This window comes from Thermobia domestica, chromosome 13 (genome assembly GCF_964235325.1).
Source record: "Thermobia domestica chromosome 13, izTheDome1.hap1.1, whole genome shotgun sequence".
NCBI lineage: Eukaryota > Metazoa > Arthropoda > Insecta > Zygentoma > Lepismatidae > Thermobia > Thermobia domestica.
Genome location: NC_137466.1, coordinates 134,281,839 through 134,302,541, shown reverse-complemented (window position 1 = coordinate 134,302,541; position 20,703 = coordinate 134,281,839). Strand labels below are relative to the sequence as shown.

Genomic DNA, 20,703 nt, shown 5'->3' with positions numbered 1-20,703 from the left:
GTACGGAAAATAAGAGATTTAGTAATTTTACACCAAATTAATATACAACTTCACAACGTAACAACATTATAAAATTGCAACCGCTAGTCTATGAACAACTATCATCGCAAAGCTACCATGATGTGCTCAAATATAGTTGGTATAAATCCGGATGTGTAGATGCGAGGCCGCCAGAATTAGGTAATCCAGTGAGCTACTCATTTTCCTTAAACGACACTATCATATGTGATGAGAGCGAAGATATAACATTCCTTAAATGTAGTTGGTGCTGCAAAAGTCTTTGCGTGGAACACTTTTCCGAACAGTTTCATTTCGGTAAAACATACAATACATAAAGTAAGCACGAATTCTGCCAAACTTCAGCCCTTCAGTTCTATTTCAAGCCCTTCAGTTATCTTTCAACTTCTGATTCGGCATCCCAGAAACTAGGTAGAGACCTGTGCCGCACATGTGCTCCTCAAAAAACTTTTATTGACATATTTGAATTCACCTCGTCAAAATGAAGGGGGAATATGTATCACATTTGTGAGGGGGAACCGCCCGGAGCCGGATCTAGCCCGGAGCCGGGAAAGCAGCTCCCAGTTTTTTTTAGTGCCAAAAATAATTGAAGCTATTATTTATGTATCCTGAAAGTTTATAGTAAACTCATGATATAGTATCATAGCCTGGGGTCGGCTTCCCCCAGTTTTTACTTTCTAGATCCGCCACTGAGGACCCCCCCACACACAGGGATCCATGACCCACAATTGAAGTATCTTTACTCAAATGAAGACGAATGATAACGATTGTTGATAACAATAAGTCAATTTTTAAATCAAAAGGCCGATTTTTACTACGAAAGCCGAAAATCGAAAATGGGGCACTGCGCCACCCAAATATGGGGTTCCGCCGAAATTTGTTGTGCCAATCTTTGTTCCATGAGCCTCCCTAACGATCTACACAAACATTTTTAAAATCTGATTGTGAGATTCACACTTCGGACACCCTCCTTGTGAGAGGACGCTACAATTTCTCAAACTTGATACACATTTAAGGTGTTGTTGAGAGAATAATAACACTCTTAAATGCCGTTTAAAGCCAACTTCAACCCCCATCGACATTGGGATTAGAAGGGATGAAAAACGAAATGTCCGAAATGACCGACATTAATGTCGAATCCATACTTTTTGTGGTTGCTAAGTTGATTGATGACAATTCCGATGGGATTTAAGCCTAAGTTCAAGCAAGAACGGGCATTAGCTGGCCCAGGTTGACTTTCCGAACTATACTGAGCCTCGATTCCTTGCCAGAACGTAAAACAAAAATTGTAATATATCGATCACTGTTTCTTACAATACGACTGTTTACTTATCCCAAGGCAAAATATTACCGAAAGTTGTCATTGGTCTAGATGGCAAAGAGATGCCTTTCGGAATATCATATGTTGTTTGTCTTTTGTTGGAAGGATTGAAGACATCTTATTTTTACCAATGTTCCTTTATGAATGCTAAATTTGGGGGTTGCGCCAAAGCCATTTAGGAGAGAGGTATTCCTGAGAGCGAGAGTAAGGCACAAGTTTGATAATGTGCTTATTTCCTTCGATTTAATTAGATTAAACTGTTACTAAAATATTGTTTCTAAGAAAGAATCAAACTTATTTTTCAAAAACAAGAAAATTGGATCATAATTATGTGTATAAACTCATTAATGTTTGTGATATAACTAAATGATAATAGCAATTCAATAGCAATAAACCATTAAGAGTAATTCAACAACAATATATTTCAATATCCACATGCCTGAACTGAACACATCTCTGATTTAAGACTAGAAACGAACTATTTGGTCTGAAGTTACTCTTAACTTTTCGGTGAACATGAGATATTAATTGGTTGGGTTTTATTTACGTACAGCCTTGGTTAGCAGCGAAGCTATACATTACGAGACGTACAGTTTAAAATGGGATCTGCTGAGCCACTGTAATGATTTCGAAATTCACTCATCTGGAACTGAACCTGGAACTTCATGAACTAAAGCAGTGATTCTCAACCTTTTTGACTGGCTACACACTTTACAAAACCTTTAAAACACCACTACACACTTATTAATGATAATATTCTGTACAAATTATAATAGTGTACTACTATAAATTTCTACATAGGATCTAAGTATCCGCCGATAAAATCTCGAATCGAGCATTGTTGCTGCTATTGACTGATATAGTATGTCTCAAAATTGAATTTAATTCATTACTAAAGGCTTGATGGTAAAGATAAAATGTTTCTATAAAGTTTTGTGGAAAACACAATATTAATCTTTAAATTCTAAATGTTCCCTGGAAATTACTGCATTAAAAACATGCGTGCTAACAACTAGACCAGCAAGAAGGGCATAAATTGTATTGTATCAGTCAAGACCAAGTGTTCAATCGAAAGAAGTAAAAGAAAAACAATTAAAAATGGTAGTTATATGTACTTTTGAGTACGGAATATCATAACAGAAATTTAAGTACGGGAAACATTTCATTAGATAACATTACCTTAAAAAATAAGTTACAAATTCTGCTGGTACATTTTTTATGCAGTAAAATGCTTTATTTAAATAATATTGTATATGCAACTGTATATACAATTTAGCAACATTTTAGTCTTTTATTTCTGTTATTCTTGGGAACCCCGGTAAAGAATGGTATTTCTAATGCTGAGAATCAGCGAAGTTACTTTGGATATATGTAACAATTAAAGCTTATCTCCTTTCCAGAAGCCACAACTAACTGGCCTCTTTGAATAAATTTATATAAATGGTAACCCGTTTAGTTCTGAGGCACATTCTCTCCTTGGCTGTCCCTCTCGTTCTGTGGGCCATTAAAATAAAAGAAGTTAGCCTACTAGAGCTTTCGATTTCAACAAAGACAAATCATACTGTACATAATATATTGGTATTATTGCAATGATATTAAAAACATGCAGGTTTGATCGGTTTCAATATCGTTTCAGTGACTTTTTGGTGCTATTTAGCATTCAAGTGCCCAGCCAAAGCTGATTATCTGCAAGATAATGCGAGCTGTGTTAATCATTTTAATATTTAAATGATTTTTAATTTTCGAACATCACTTGTATTTTAACAAAGATAGGGAGGGTTAATACAAGTCTGCTACTAATCTGATTTTTACAATTTACCAGAGATGGGTCAGTGGGTCGTGGGTAGAGAGGTCAGTGGGTCGTGGTCTTCATTCTCGCGAGGGTGGTCCTCTCGAGGGTATCCTCATCTTCAAATTCCCTCGCCCACAATGACGCGAGGGCAAGGGTGCACGAGAGCGTGGCCAAATTCCTAATACCAGGGCGATGAACAACTCCTTACGTGAGGGCGAGGACAAGTTTCGACAGCGAGGACGAGGACAAATTCCCAAGACGAAGGCGAGGACGATGGACAACTACCTTTGCAAGGGATGACGTCTCTCGGCGATCACACTATCCCAGGAAAGGGAAGAAAGAGATTTGGAAAGGAAGGAAGCGTCCCGGGATCTATATGTTATGTACCATCCCGGCATTTGCCTAGTAAGGAAAACCTTGGAAAATCTCACTCAGGATACCTGGCCTGAAGAAGCTTTTACTCGTTTTCGACCGAGTGTAACCACCGTTATGCACATTGTGAACCCCTTATCATTAAGATTGATCATACTTTAGAAAAAAATAAATGTCATAAAAAGTGGCGTTAGAATTGAACACGTGACGAAGTGAGACAGAATTTTCGTGATGAGAAACGAGACGGAACAGAGTTATTCCGATATAAACAGATACGGTACACTTTCCGAGACAATATAACCTCAAATCTTGTCTTCCATGCAATCCTAACAGGTGTATACCCTTAATAGGAGTCAAGTATTTTTCTTTTCTTATTACCATCATTGAAAAGCTTAGAATCAATTTATCTTAAGATTTGTTCACGTGACGAAAACTTTTTGCTGGTTTGTAAAAAAGAACTCCCTTAGCTGGCCATACTCTCCAAATAATAATGCATTGCATCCTAACTAAAATAAACAAATGAGAGCACTCATTACAATTTGCAGCAAATATCGTAAATGTTACATTTTACACAGTTCTTAGCTTAAACTTTATCGTCTCACATATATCAAGGAACTAAACAAATACTCAAACAGCGGATCTGATAACTAATAATCAACTATTCAACAGTATTGAAATTCCAAAGGTCAAAGGGCATTATTTAGAAGATATGTGAAATTGTCTCTGCACTTTTTTTCTCAGTATTCTATGAATGAATAAATCATTTAATGTATATATTTAAAGGTTTCCTTTACACTTACTTCCTCTGTAGGACAATCGAGATACTGTAAAATATAAAATCCTTTACTTTAACGTCTCACTCTTACACCCTTTATGTTAAGGGAGACGGATGATTAAGGCAAGTGAATGATTATGGAAGAATCGGTGGAATGAGAATGTGGGAGGGGACGGGAGAAAACTCACTGAGCCACCTTGTCCTTCACTGTGAAATCTGTATAGACCCTATTGTAAAATTGAAAGTGACTATGTTTGTGACTCTTAGTCTCTTAAACCGAACGACCAATCTCAATCAAATTTTTGACGTGCTTTCGTGCATGCTAGAACTTTGATACCGAAAGTAGACGGTGCAAATTTGCTCAACTTTGTATCTCTTCACACTCCATCGTATACAGTATATTTTCGCAGGCCCGTATCCAATGGGGGGGCATGAGGGACGCCCTCTTCTAAATTTTTACTGCCCTCCTCAAATTTTCTCGGTTGGCTTGCAAATGAACTAGAATATGTTGATGAATTATAATATGGTTGAATTGGTATCCTTCCCTAATTTTTAGCGTCGTCCCCTACATTATTGGGCTGGCTACGGGCCTGTATTTCCGTAATATCTGCTTATAACTTGAGTATGTTATAATTACCATTAGAAACTAATACTGATATTGTGAATTGACAATATACCTTTCCCGACTTCAATATATGAATTACGCCACACCCATTGAGTTTTTTCTGCAATCTACTGAATTGGATTCTGGGCTCCGGAAATTCTGGCTGCAAGAGTTCCGACCATTTGAACATTCCAATATGCTTCAAATTGTTCTTTCGCACCTCATACTATTCTGCTTTCGGCAAACTGCCACACGTGAAGATAACATACAATTACTATACCACATATCCTTAAAGTTAATATACAATTCTTTTAAATTATATTGGTTGTTCTTTCTTTTTCTAGAAATTTAATTATTTTAAAGCTTGTGAGCTATAAATTTAATTACAACTATAACAACAAAATTCTACTTGATAATTTTTCAATCTTCTTTTTTTCTTGTTCTTCCTCCATGAATCTGTACGTAATATTCTGCAGTTCGTTAAAACAGCCAAGTCTTTTATAGTGTACGCGCCGTGATGAGTACTTTTTAAAAATATGATACTGGTCCATTATTGGAGTAGACCCAACGGTAGCAATTTTCCTAAAATTACTTAGTGTAAAACGATCTCATACTGATTGTATCAAGAACTTTGGTAATAAATGAAATAAAATAAGTTTTCTTGACATAATCAAAAATTAATGTTCTTTTATTTAAAAAAAAATGTAACCGTAGTTACCTTAAATAAATCTTAAAAATACTACCAAAAATCAAGGGTTTATCGGAGAAAAGATAAATACTATGCAAGATAAATTAATGTGATTTATTATCTTAATGATGATGATGAGACCACCTTCCATTCATCCACCTTCCGCAACAAATATTTTTTTCTCTGATATATAATAGTATTTGACAATACTTCTAAAACTTACTTTAGTGAGCGATGCACTTTACAGGAGAAAAAAAAAAAAAAAGATAGAGACTCAAGTACATTTTTCTATTTTCTTCAAGGAAACAATCAATTCCTCTCAGCAACACTGTATGGTGTTATGTATACAATTTGGTCTATCCATTTAGTGTGTGGTTAATATTTTTTTGAATACGAGTATTGTCCTGCTATTTTAGTTACTTAAGCTTTATTGTTATACATATATGAAAGGCAAGCTATAGTTTCAATTTAATTATTGAAAACTTATAAATGTGTACCATAATACAAATCCAAATATTTTCAGTGTACAAACGTGACTAATATAATATCTTTCTCGTGATCTTTTCAGGCCGTAAACTCCTTCAAGAAGAAAAAAATTGTACTGATCCAGCAATTAACGATTTCCCACCAGATCTGTTCACAGATAAGCAACGGAAGCAAGGAGCTGTTATATTTCATTTAATTCTTTCGTGCTATCTCTTCATTCTTCTAGCAATTGTGTGTGATGATTACTTTGTTCCATCTTTGGAAAATCTCTGCGAAGGTGAGTTATTAAGAGAATAAATTTCTTGTATTTACAGGATTTGTGTATTACCTCTGGAAGTTGAATGAACATAAATTTATTTATAATCTTATGTATTATTTTCTAATTCATTGTATATTGTATAAGGAAAAAAGTATGTTCCGAAGAGCTTTAGAAGCTTGATAGCAAATATTATAAACCTTTGGAATAAATTGTTGCCAGATACATTCGAATACAAGTTGTAGTTCATCTTCATTTACACCAGAAACTTCCGTACATTTATCACAATGTAATTCTAGGAAATACCGTTGCAAAATACTCGCCGAATTCAAAGCAATTATTTTATTTGGTCACATTTAATAAATTAAGATACTCAACACACCTGAGTATCAGTTTTGAGTTTTTCTGTTTTACATCCTCATGCAACAACGAGGCTATTAAGAGCAGGGACTATTATTAAAGTGAATTTCGAGCCACGATCGGTGAATACAGTTGGGTGGTGCACATAGTATCATGCAAGATCGTCCTCACAGTATAGGTTGTTTCTCACAACATTATATTTTCTCCAAAACAGAGCTGGATTACAGAACAGGACAAGCAATAAGTAGGGTTTGCGTACACTTTGGTTTGTAAATTGTAAATGAGAGTTGTTGTTGTTGTTGTTGTTGTTGTTTTTTGTTTATTTGCAACATTCAGAATTAATGTAATATTCTCATTTCGTGACTGAATGTTACGAAAGAACTAAAACTAACTTTGAAATACCCAGTCTTTACGATAAGAGAACTAATTGATCAAAATAATAATAATAATAATAATAATAATAATAATAATAATAATAATAATAATAATGAAAGTTATATATTCTTATCCAAGTTACTACACCAAACATAATGATACCAAATCCTGTACAGTATCTGTAGCATGTATAACTGCTGATATGTCAAATGTGTTTGTTCTATACACACTCTGAACACATATTTATTTGTTAACAGGAATGGTTTATGGTCAATTAAGTTGAATAAATACCATGCAACGCGTTAGTTATGCAACGGAACATTAAGTAATTCCAGTATATAATTGAAAATGCTAATAGTTTATCAGAATAATACTTTTTGGGAACTATAAGCCGACACAAAAATTAAGTTTACTTCGTAGAAACCTTATGAAAAATTTGATGTTTAATCTCCTCTACACATTACACATTGATTGATCTTAACAAGTTCTTAGTCATTTACTCTTTAGCTGAATTCACACTACTGCCAAATAGGTCTACTTGAATTCAACACTTCTATAAAATATTTTAATTCCATATTTCAGTAGATATTTCTCTGCTGTCTGTATGGTAGCACTAATTACTTATTTATTTAATGTCTTCAACTAGATCTGCACATGTCAAATGACGTTGCTGGAGCTACTTTCATGGCTGCAGCCACTTCCTCTCCTGAATTGTTTATCAATGTCATCGCAACGTTTGTGACAGAAGGAGATGTAGGTATTGGCACTATTGTCGGCAGTGCTGTCTTCAATATACTCGGAGTGGCTACGTGCTGTGGGTTGTTTGTTGGAAAGGTGAGTTCTTTACTACGTATCTAATTCTTTGAAACATTAGCAGTATACTTTTTTTCACAATTCACCATCTGTATATGTTTTAACGCTCTCTATGTGCAGTTAATGCCAACAGGATGCTCTGTAATGTCACAGTTTTCTACTCCTCTTCTCACTAGACCAAACGGAGAGGAGGAGAAAACAAGTAACCTGGCGTTGAGGAAGAATAGTGGTGACAGGTAAGGTATCGTAGTTCATTTTACAAACATTCCTATTCGTGGATCCATTACTACGCGTTTACCGCCAACACTCGTTTCTCCCATCCCCCTCCCTCGTACCCTCAACTATTTTTCTCTTTGTATTCTCTATCTCTTTCTCTCTGGAGAAATCAAGATAAACAGAGACAAGATGTTTCTTTCTTGATGTTTACTGTTAGAAGAAAATTAGATTTAATTAGGATGGATAGGAGGTGTTTTAAACAGTTGAATGTATAATATTTGGTCTAGGAATTAATTCGTGCGGGTGGACAAGAGATGGCGCAACGAACGGAGCGTCTCACAGTTCCGTGTATCCACACATGTGTTGCAAACCCCTGTCATCGCGTATCGTTCGTAGTATAGGGCAGTGGATTAAAGCGTCAACAACACCAGTTTGTAGTTAAGTGAACATGGCGCAATTTGTGCCTGATAAAGTGTTTTTGCGGGGTGTCCTGCTGCATTACTTTAACATGCAGAAAAGTGCGACTGAAAGTCATCGTATTTTGGTGGAAGTGTATGGTGACCATGCTCTAGCTGAGCGAACGTGTCAGAAGTGGTTTGCACGGTTTAGAAGTGGTGATTTCGGCTTGGCAGACCAAGAGCGAGCTGGACAGCCAAAAAAATTTCAAGACGAAGAATTGACAGCATTGCTCGAGCAGGATTCGTGTCAAACGCAGGAACAACTTGCAGCAGCATTAGGCGTTGATCAAACAACAGTCTCCAAACGCTTGAAAGCCATGGGAATGATTCAAAAGATGTCACATTGGGTTCCACATGAATTGAAAGACAGAGACGTTGAAAGACGAAAAACCATTTGCGAATTGCTGCTTCAACGACAGAGCAGAAAGGGGTTTCTGCATCGAATTATTACGGGTGATGAGAAGTGGATCCATTACGAGAACCCTAAACGAAAAAAGGCCTGGGTGAAAGCAGGTGAACCAGGTCCATCACAACCAAAACGAGATATTCACTGTGCAAAGGTTATGCTGTGCATATGGTGGGATATGAAAGGTGTGGTGTACTATGAGCTGCTGCAACCGGGTGAAACTATGAATGGAGAACGTTATCGACGACAATTAATGCGTTTGAAGCAAGCTCTGGCCAGAACACGACCAGAATGGGAGAACAGACATGATAAACTTATTGTTCAACATGATAACGCTCGCCCACATGTCGCAAAACCGGTCAAAACCTATTTAGAAAATGTCGGATGGGAAGTTTTACCCCACCCGCCGTATTCACCGGACGTTGCTCCTTCGGACTACTACTTGTTCGATTGCATGAACAACGATTTGATTGGACAGCGGTTTACTTCTTCAGAAGATATCGAAACATGGGTCTCTGACTGGATCGCTTCCAAGGATGAGGACTTCTTTCGCCACGGAATCCGTACATTGCCTGACAGATGGGCGAAAATGGTGGCTAGCGATGGACAATATTTTTCTGAATGTATTTATGTATTTTGTGTTTGTACTACAGCTTCAATGTGTGCGTACCAACCGCACGAATTAATTCCTAGACCAAATAATGAAACTTGGGATATAGTGGTTTTTGGATATACGGAATTCGAATACCTCATTCACATGCAAGAAACTGAAATTTCCATGTTGAAGGATACAGAACAAAATTACAATGCTATCACGTCTTAATCTCTATACGTATGTTTTAAACATTCAGTCATTTAGTGGAAACCGTCATCAACGGCATTCATTCCGCGGTAAACATGAAGAATATGGCCACGACGACCTTAATGTCAATGAAAATTTTGCAGAAGGGACAGTTTGGATAGTTTGTGATGCAAAGTCCTGTTAATCACAAAATTCTTCAACCTATCCTAAGAATTCAGTCTATCTTGGAAAAGACTATAATCCTAAGAAACAAAGAGAGTAACAATTATCCAAACAAAAAAATAATTAGTTACATATTTTATTCAAGGCCTACCTTAGGATTGGTCTGTTATGATTTAGTAAAATACTCATAGCTTAATTATAATAACTCAATTTTTCCCTGCATGACTTATAAGGAGACCCAGGTTTAAAATTTAGCTCAGATAAAAAAAAAAAAAAACGCTTGAGCGGCTCAAGCAAACATAATGCTAAGTGCCACTTCCGGTGAAATTAAGTTATTAGGTGTAATGGATTGTGATCGAACCACAGAAGGGTATGTAGGTAGTTTTATTTCGGGACTTTAACTGCAGAAGGTAGGGCAAGCTTGTTTGGTGTGTGTCATTCCATTGAATTGCATGGAACTAGTCAACCTTCTTTTCCAGTTTACTCGAAAGTTAGAAAATATGGTATATCATTATATTCGCCCAAGCCGTTTGCTGGTCGAAATAGAAAGAGGAAATTGATAAGTTGAGAAAACTTTGCACGCGATAATAGAAAGAGGCGTTCGCTCACTCAGCTCAATTTTGCACATCAAATTGGTTTATCCTTGTATATATGAGGAACAATTACTATGTAACTTTTCTCTCTTGCAGACGGTGTTTCTGGATTGGTGGCCTCTTACACGAGACAGCATTGCATACGGTTTCACTGTAATAGTCCTAATCATTGTGATATATGATGAAATTGTAATGTGGTACGAGGCTCTCATTTTAGTATTATTGTATTCATTATACATAATGGGTAAGTTCCGCAGCAATTAGTGAAAAGCCTTGTATTTTTACCTTTTAGTTGACATCTAACTTTTGAGAGAATGTAATCTCCCACATCATCTTTTCATAAAATTTCATTTGGCTATAACGCTGTTAATACACCTTCTGACCCTTTCTTGGCAAATTCTTATGACACATGACTATCAAATATGTTGAAATATTTCATTATTGTATGATTATGATCATCATATATAGGGGGTTCTAGTTCATTTATTTATGGTTGCTGTGAAGCTCCTGCTTACTATTGTTCAATAACTATTATTAAGAAGGTGACTGTTTCGGTTTCAGTTACATTCTGGGAAGATTTGGAAGTTTTTATTACATAAAGTAATAAACAAAATGAATATGATCTTGTTATATTTTATATCACATGGAATGCTTTCACTATCAGTACAATAATGATAGATTGAGCACCGAGTCACCTGGGTCGCTTAGATGACGACTTTTGTCCGAGTCATCCGTGCATGCGTGTTGCTTCTCAGATTCGATGACTGGTCAAACTGAGACTCAATCAGACCAGTGATCCGAGAGACTCGGAGGTAAAAACACACCCGCTGACCCAGAAGCAGCCAATATATATATATATATATATATATATATATATATATATATATATATATATATATATATATATATATATATATATATATATATATCAGCTCCGCAGCATTACTGCAAAATTTCAGAGTGGTTTAATTTTGCCTGCTACTCGGACTCGAACATTCATTTGTTGATTCCTGGTGTAACGTTTCTTATTCAAGAAATAATGTCTTGAATATTTCAAATATAATTTCATATTTAGACCTATTCACATTCCCATACTAAAATATAATATAGTGGCTTTTGAACATAAACTATACAAAAAGATTTAACAAAACATTGTTTGGATTCAGAAATATTTTTAGATACTAGTTCGGATCACTATGAGTCAGTGGTTTGTTCGGGTCAGACTGGGTGATGTGTCTTTACGGATCACTCTGGTTCATGAGTCTGTCGGGTCGCCGAGTCTGGTGGGTCATGAATCTGACTGCCTCCGTGTCACGGGTCAGAATTGCAATGCTGGATGTGACCGCTTACAGAATTCTGTATTTTGCTGCATTCCATTCAATGTATTTATCAAGATTTCCGATCATAAGAGCGGACACGGTCTGTTCACATGATTGAGGCGATTTCATAAGAACTATTTTGGAAAATAAAGCTCACTAACACGTGCTATTGATTAGTCATAGGTCAGTTCACTAAAACACTTTGAATTTGTTTGTGTTCTTTTTATCTTTAATTTTTTCAAGAGAATTGAGTCTTGGGGAAATTTTTAAAACTGTTTTTGATACGAAATTTTATATTCTTTCGGATTGGTTCATTCATTTTCTTAATAAAATTAACCGTTTTGGGGAAAACAGTCAAAAACCAAATAAAGGTGCCTTTTTGTCTGTCAGTTTTCAAGGTAGAGGCTTAAACAAGTCAGACCAATAAGAACTACTAGTGTGTTGGTGGTAAAGATAATCATATGAAGAAAAGAGTCATAACTAATTATGTCAACAAGTACCATTATAATAAACGATTCCTACTTCTACTGGCCAATTGTGGAACGTGGAACCCATTATCCAACTCTTGCTTAATCAGAAAATGTAGATCTTTTAACATACATGAAAACTTGGATTGAGGTTCGTTGAATACAGTGAACTATTGAATCGGTTACTTTCACACTCAACTTCGTTTTGTTTCTAATTCAGTTAAGGGGATTTCTCATACAGTATATTGCGCACGAATGTACTGTAACCTAACCACTAATCGGTATCCTTTTTTCCATTTTTGACAAAGTAACTTTTTTTACTAGATATGATCGTTTGATGGAGTGATTCTTTGACGATGTGGTCAATTTGTATTTTTTATTTTTTAAATTTTTTATTTATTTATTTGAGTTATAAGCATTTTAATATTCAAATTACTCCGAAAAATCAGTATATAGACTTAGGTACATGTTTTAGGAATTGACGATAACTTCTAATATACTCATATTTCACAAATGGGACTTTGGAATTGGAATATGTTTGCCCCAAATAACATGAAACTGCACTTAGGTGAAAATAGCAAAATTTGCACATTCGCGGTTTTGGTATTGGACCGACGAATTCCAATTATAATTTCTTTTTAATTTTTATTTTACGGATTTGTGAAATGCTAACAATATGTTAATGTTGAATCCTTTGTCTTATTTAAGATTTTCTATTTAATTTAATTTAAATGTTTTACTTCTAAGTCGAAATTAGTATAAAACAACATTACTGTTTCTGTCCCATATTTGATAGTTTCTTTTCCCTTTTAAATGAAGTTATCAAATATAACTTCACAGTCAATCAAACGAACAGTAACACTGATATATTCAAGAATGTTTATATTAAATTCAATAGACAAATTATTTTATTTAGTTTTCCAAGGAGACTGTCAGAAAAACACCGGTTTACTGATCAGTTATTAAAGATTTCTTAAAATTTTTGCTTTAGGATTGAGGTTCGTTGAATACAGTGAACTATTGAATCGGTTACTTTCACACTCAACTTCGTTTTGTTTCTAATTCAGTTAAGGGGATTTCTCATACAGTATATTGCGCACGAATGTACTGTAACCTAACCACTAATCGGTATCCTTTTTTCCATTTTTGACAAAGTAACTTTTTTTACTAGATATGATCGTTTGATGGAGTGATTCTTTGACGATGTGGTCAATTTGTATTTTTTATTTTTTAAATTTTTTATTTATTTATTTTGTTACGAAGTAACAGTTTGACAAAATATCCGTTCCCTATGTTCGATGAAATGACCTTTTCTTCTGACGAAGTGATTATTTCTTTTGTCGGTGTGTCCGCTTGACGAAATAAACCTGAAATAAAACAACCTTCATCTTTTGATACAAAAATGCTTAGACATTCGTCGATCCAATGCCAAAACCGCAAATGTGCTAAATTTGATTTTGAGTTATAAGCATTTTAATATTCAAATTACTCCGAAAAATCAGTATATAGACTTAGGTACATGTTTTAGGAATTGACGATAACTTCTAATATACTCATATTTCACAAATGGGACTTTGGAATTGGAATATGTTTGCCCCAAATAACATGAAACTGCACTTAGGTGAAAATAGCAAAATTTGCACATTCGCGGTTTTGGTATTGGACCGACGAATTCCAATTATAATTTCTTTTTAATTTTTATTTTACGGATTTGTGAAATGCTAACAATATGTTAATGATGAATCCTTTGTCTTATTTAAGATTTTCTATTTAATTTAATTTAAATGTTTTACTTCTAAGTCGAAATTAGTATAAAACAACATTACTGTTTCTGTCCCATATTTGATAGTTTCTTTTCCCTTTTAAATGAAGTTATCAAATATAACTTCACAGTCAATCAAACGAACAGTAACACTGATATATTCAAGAATGTTTATATTAAATTCAATAGACAAATTATTTTATTTAGTTTTCCAAGGAGACTGTCAGAAAAACACCGGTTTACTGATCAGTTATTAAAGATTTCTTAAAATTTTTGCTTTAGGATCAATAAAACAATATTAAAGATATATTATTTGTACCCTTCATATGAAATACATGGAGTTTTAATTAACGAGTTGAGTCATGAAGTTTAATTAGTGATAATAATGGATCGGATTTTTTGTTTAGTGATTGATATGAGATCGCTATTAGATAACTCCTAGGAGTTTTCCTTTCTCCTTTTGTTATTACATAAGACAGAAATATAAACATTTGACCTAATTTTTGCTGAATATCGTTAAGAAAATATATCTATCTATCTATAGATATAGAATTAAAATTAACGTTCCTTTCAATTTTCTTTTTTCAGTGATGTATTTCAATCCTTCCTTAACGGCTTGGGCTCGTAAATTAGTTAAAATATCTCCACAATATGATGATTCAAGTCCTTTGTTAAGAAATCAGGAAACAGGTAAATATTTTGTTCATTCACAATGTCACTATTGTTTACGGCAGCTGAATTGACGATTGACCTTGAGCACTGCTTTTGCGTTGACCAATACGCTTACAGCAACGTACTCCCTACGCTCTGATGTGGAAGTAGTATTCAGACCGTATGATGCGAGATCACACCTTGTACTATTTAGCCACTAAGGGCAAATTTCTCACCGGAGGTTTGTCTGTAGTGTCTAGCGAAATCATTATCTTATGCCAAATAGCAATTTAGCTGCCGTATAGTAGAGATCTTACGAAGTCGACAATATGTCATTTGGAAGATCTTTAACATCCAGCCAAAACTTCATGTGATTTCCATATGTTTAGTTTGGAATTCCAGAAAACTTTGAAGGAGAGCCACTCCTTCTCGGATCAAGAAGTTGGGGGGAAAATGCGGGTTCACCCATACAATAAAAAAAAAAAAAAATTATCAACAGAGATAATCGAGATTGATATCTCAGTGTTGCCAATGAAAGAAGGTACTAGCTTACGAGTATGTTTCTTTACATTCAGCTGCAAACACAAAGTTTCATTACACTGGCAATTATATTATAAACTTTTCCTAATAATAGGATTTGTATTATAAAGCTTAACAAATTATAGAGTTGAGAGTATTGTAAAATTTGGTTCACTACAGTTTGAAAAGCATTGTATTAGGTTTAGTATATTATTATTAAGTTATTGTACAACACTATGCAGGGGCGGATCCATGGGGAGGCGATCTCCTCGCCCCAGAAGAGGAAACTTTCTTATTTTATTTAGTCTACATAGATAAAACCCATCCCAGAGTTTGGAACTCTTAAAAGTAACTCTAAGTAGTAGTATTACAACCCACCGCCCCCTTCCCGGAAGTCCGTCCTGGATCCGCCTCTGACACTATGATAACATATTTCTTTTAATTATAGAATGAAAAGCAATGTTTTTTTTTTTTAATACAGTATAGCACATAAATTTTGAATTAGCATGTGCTATAAGTTTTCTGCACACATATTCACGGACAACCTAAAGTGTAAAATTGTCTTTTCTCACAGAAGATACACTTGCAAATTGTTCGAAACAAAAATATGTTTTTTGAAAGTTGGCGATTGGTATTTTTGGCCAATCATCGAAAAATCTCAAACCTAAAGGGTTGATGTATATACATTAGAAAGAAAAACGGGTTACACAAGGGCGTCGATTTCTCTGTAACTTTGGAGGGGGACTACTCAGATATGTGTTTGGCTGCAGACAAGGATCTATATGAGGATTTAAAGACAAATTGAATTCAAATTATGCCAAATATGGTATATTCATAACAATACATATAACAATAAAAATACATATAAAATAAACATAACAATACATATAACAATTACAAATATATATACGAGTAAATATACATATTCATAAAAATATATGGGATGGCCCACATGAGCTTTGGGGGTTCCGAGCTCCCACCCTTCCAGGATCGGCGTCCTTGGAGTTACATACCAATTTTAGGACGATTTATTTAATTTGTAAATTATAAGCTTTTGTAAGTTATAAACTTTGTTTAAGATACTGACATATGTTTATTGATAACACCAAGGAGAAAGTATGATATAATCTATACTATAAACTGACAATTATTTATCTTATATGAAACATTGACACTTGCTAGATTAGTACTGTTTAACTCGAGGAAAGGAACTCTTTAAAATAAGTTGCTGAGACAATAATTCTAAGGATGTATAGGACATGATTTGAAAACTTACAATATACACATTTTTGTTATACTTTTAATTTGCAAACTAACAGAGTGCAAATGAATACTTTCGTTGTAAGTCACCATTCCTATGTGAATAAAAAATGTAGTTCAACCAGTGATTCGAACCAAATACTTCCAACTAAGTATCAAATCGAGGTTTTCTATACAAAATTAGACAAAAGGGGCTTTGAAAATCAGTATGTGTTCTCCAGCATATGATAGGTTCTGTTATATATAATAATATCGTACATTGTACTCTAAGCAGGGCTGTGCCGTGGAAAATCAGCGCCCGGGGCGAGAGTATACGACGGCGCCCCCATACATATATTCCAAGCATTTTTCCTATCTGTTTTCCTTTTTCTCCCGAATTTTTCGCCCCCTTACTTCGGCGCCCGGGGCCGTCGCCTCGCTCGCCCCCCCCCCCCCACGGCACGGCCCTGACTCTAAGATCCATTACATTATTACTTACTGTTACTGTCGTATCATTTTATTATTATTATTTTCTAGATCTGAAAGTACCTGAGAATTCTATATCGAGCTCGGATAAAGGCGGTTCTGGAACAAATCAAACAACATATCGGTCGACGCATAATACAGAAGGCGACTGGGAAATAAAAAGTCTCTCATCAGGTAATTTACTGTATAGTGTTATCTTAGCAATAAAAGTAAGGCCTAGAAGTTATTTCTATATTTTATTTTCAGGAGGATAGAAATGTTTTTCATAGTCTACTGGTCCAAGTGCACTCTATCTTGACTTCAATGTACTCATACTGTCGTACTGTTGTAATGGGAAATGTTTTATTAGGTTACTATTACTTATCCTCCTCAGTCCTGAGATTTTTTTGTCTCAAATTTCTAATTTTCCTTTACATATATTTAATACTAGCTGTTTGCATGGGGACTGTATTTGGAAGTCAACGCCTGTGGGGGTATCACCATTCATTTCAGCGACCGCGAAAACTATGGATTTGACACTAATATCGGTCATTTTGGATTACTTTTACATGACTCGGTATTCCATTCCCCTCCTCCGGTGACCTCCGGCCCGCAGTCGAATGGGGTGAATTTGGAATTTAATGTGATCAGTTTTACCATTGATCTCAGCGACCGCGAAAACTATGAATTTGACACTTATATCGGTCATTTTCTACTAAACGCCCCCCTGAGACGCCCCTGATTCGAATTAAAAAAAAAACAACGCTACGTCTTGATCTGCGGCCTATGGACCAAGGTACGCGTGACCAAATTTTGGTAACTCTCGGTCCACTCGTTTGGTGCCCAGGCCGCACACAAACACACAAACAAACTCTTTATTTTATTTATATTAGATTAAATAATAAATGATCCTAAAATAACCCCAAAATTTTAGTGCTGACGGTAGGTTACGAGTAACCCCATAACCCCTCTAGGAGACATCGGGTCTTGTTCAATACGATAATTACCTTACAACTTTTTTAATATATAATTTTGCCATTTTATTCCGATTCTTTTGATTGAAACGGGTTTCTTGGTATAGAAATATTTATAATTTTGTTTCTTTACGTCTGTGGTGTGGTAGTTCAATGATAGTGTTCTTACTTCCTGTTCGAAGGGTCCTTGATTCGATATATTGCCAAGCGAGTTCGTAGAGGACGACGTTGATGTCATGGGTTTTCTTGTCTCCTCCCACTGTCTCATTCCACCGACTTTTCATCACTTTTCATTATCACTTGTCTCCTTTAGCCCTTAACAGTATAGCAGTAAGATTTACACTGGAATTTCATTTTGTTTGATTACGTGTATCTTAAAAGATAAATAGTTAAATTCTTTCTTTATGTTTTTTATATTTTGAAAAATTCAAGAACAAATGTGTTAATTATTACATTTAAGTGTAAAGTTTTACATTACACTTCCAAACAAAAACATTACAAAGTTTCTCTTCTTTTCCGCTGAAATTTTCCGTTCTCACGTGTATGAAATACCTATTCCTTTGCATGTTGTCAGCAACACAGGGACTCTTGATTTCTTCCCCCAATCCATTTTGTAGTTTTTATTTATTATTTATTTTTAACCAGATACGGCTCAGAGGCCATTTTATACTGGATATTTAACAACAACAATAACAATGGAAAGAATTTAGGAAGATATCGGCCAGGGCATGTTAAGTAGGTACCATCTCGGCATTTGCCTGGTAGGACTAAGAAAAACCCTGGAAAACCCCAGTCATGATGGTTGGCAGTAAGAATCGAACTCACGACCTCCCGAATGCGAAGCCAAAACGTAGATCCATACTTTTTCTTTCAATTACTTCTCCAAGTCCCTTACAGTATGTTGATGTTTTAATAAAAATACTATTATAATATACCATTATATAAAATTGTTAGACGAAAAACAGCTCGTCTATTTAAACACCCATCCGTGGAAGAATTTTGCTTTCTACATTTTTTTCGGGGTCTACTGTATTATCCACGAAAGTACAATTTTCTTGTGCTTATAAGAAAGTACAAATGATGTCAGTGGCGGCGTAAGGCAAACTGGGGCCCGGGGCCAGTGAAGTAGATTGGGGCCCCTTTTCGAACAATCGTGATTTATACACTTCTATTTTTGACATTCATTCACATAATCATTTTTTCTGTTTACTCTTCCCCCTTTCCCGTTGGTGTGTGTGTTTAGATCATTTTAATCTGATATATATATATTAAACAAATGGGATGACATTCAGCATCCCTATCTATTTTTTAATACTTAGAACCTCCTTCAGGCTGGTATCTAAAACTAAAACTGGGCCAAGATTATCATTGCATATTGTTTTCCTTTTTATTCATTTTTAAACAAAGGGCACGATAGAAAAAGGATTAGGGATACAAGTGTAACGGAAACTACAACCCAGGACAAAAATAACATAATCTTAAGAACAAACAAAACTTAACAATCAAGAATCCAGAATTTATCCTACACCTATATTATCCTAGTATCAACGCGTACTGTAATTAGATGGAATAGTGGAAGTAATGCTCCTAATAATACATTTAGAGACAAATTTATCTACAAAATGTACCAATGAGCTGATATTGAAAAAAAAAAATACAAATAATAATATAACCGATGAGATTTCTAAATGTAAGCTCTATGTTTTCTAGAATTCTTTCTTTGGTTCTCTCCTTTGGCGTTTCTCCTGTGCAATTTCTTATATGAGTCAGTTTATTCATAGTTTTTCCCTGTCTGAATTTGCGCTACATGGGTTTTATTTGATTAGATTTTCCTTCTACAATTAGCCCCATTCACTTTAACATTAGGTTCCTCTCCAGTGATCATACACAATACTTAAACACTTTTTTTTTTTTTTTTTTTTTTTTTACCGAACTATCAGTAAATAATAGCTAGAATAGATTTCTCTTCTGCGTGTGTTTTTCATTTATCTTTCACTAGGTTTCTCGCCAGTGATAATGTACTATTTATTTAGTCCCACTACTTTTGCCGAAGTATCAATGAATAGTTAAGCACTAGAATATTTCTCTCCTGCTTGTCTATTTTACTATTGTTTCCAGATTTCACACTTGTTTTATGATTATATTATTTTGTATTTAATAATTCAGTCATATTTATATTCTGTCACTTATTACTATTTCCATTACCATTTACTAACATACTTAGTATTAGAATATATTATAACAAAAAATCGTGAGTGTATTGAATAATTGGGAATATATTATAGATTAAATATGTAAGCACAGAATTCTACTACGGGTTATACCATCCTACTTTTCATTACCAGCTATCACCAGTCAATGACAGATCTTAACGGCTTTTTATTATATTACTCTTTTGGTATGTTTGTATTTTTATTGCCTTCACTTCAAACATGAAACTACTTTCGACAGTAGTTCCACTACCATATTAGCCTGTGTTCCACCAACTTTCAGAATGATACCTTTCTTGCTTTGGTAGCAGCGAAAGTATCAACTATATTATCAAAATCCAAAGTAGATGCTATTTCATTTTCGATAGAAAGAATGTCCAGATTCGTGAATCTTTCTTGACTCACTGTGGAACGCAAGTATGATTTTATCAATTTCATTTTGCTGAAAGACCTTTCACACGATGCGACAGATACGTGCAGTGTTATCAAAATCTGAAGAGCGGTTGGCAAACTTTAGTAAAATTCAAGCTCTATTTGAAGATACATATTTCAAGATGCCTTGTGGGGAAAAGTCAAGCTGTTCTTTAGCTTTCTGAGCAC

The 20,703-nt window shown here is 34.9% G+C and overlaps 1 protein-coding gene across 1 annotated transcript in view; it reads left to right on the top strand.

Annotated features, from left to right (window-relative positions):
- LOC145668532 (sodium/potassium/calcium exchanger 4-like) overlaps nt 1-20,703 on the top strand; it is a 121,928-nt gene that overhangs the window by 74,568 nt on the left and 26,657 nt on the right. The window contains exons 2-6 of the mRNA XM_081736514.1: nt 6,139-6,333; nt 7,694-7,881; nt 10,594-10,741; nt 14,634-14,735; nt 16,992-17,114. Of these exons, the coding sequence (XP_081592640.1) occupies nt 6,139-6,333; nt 7,694-7,881; nt 10,594-10,741; nt 14,634-14,735; nt 16,992-17,114 (756 nt within the window). The remainder of the gene's footprint in view (nt 1-6,138; nt 6,334-7,693; nt 7,882-10,593; nt 10,742-14,633; nt 14,736-16,991; nt 17,115-20,703) is intronic.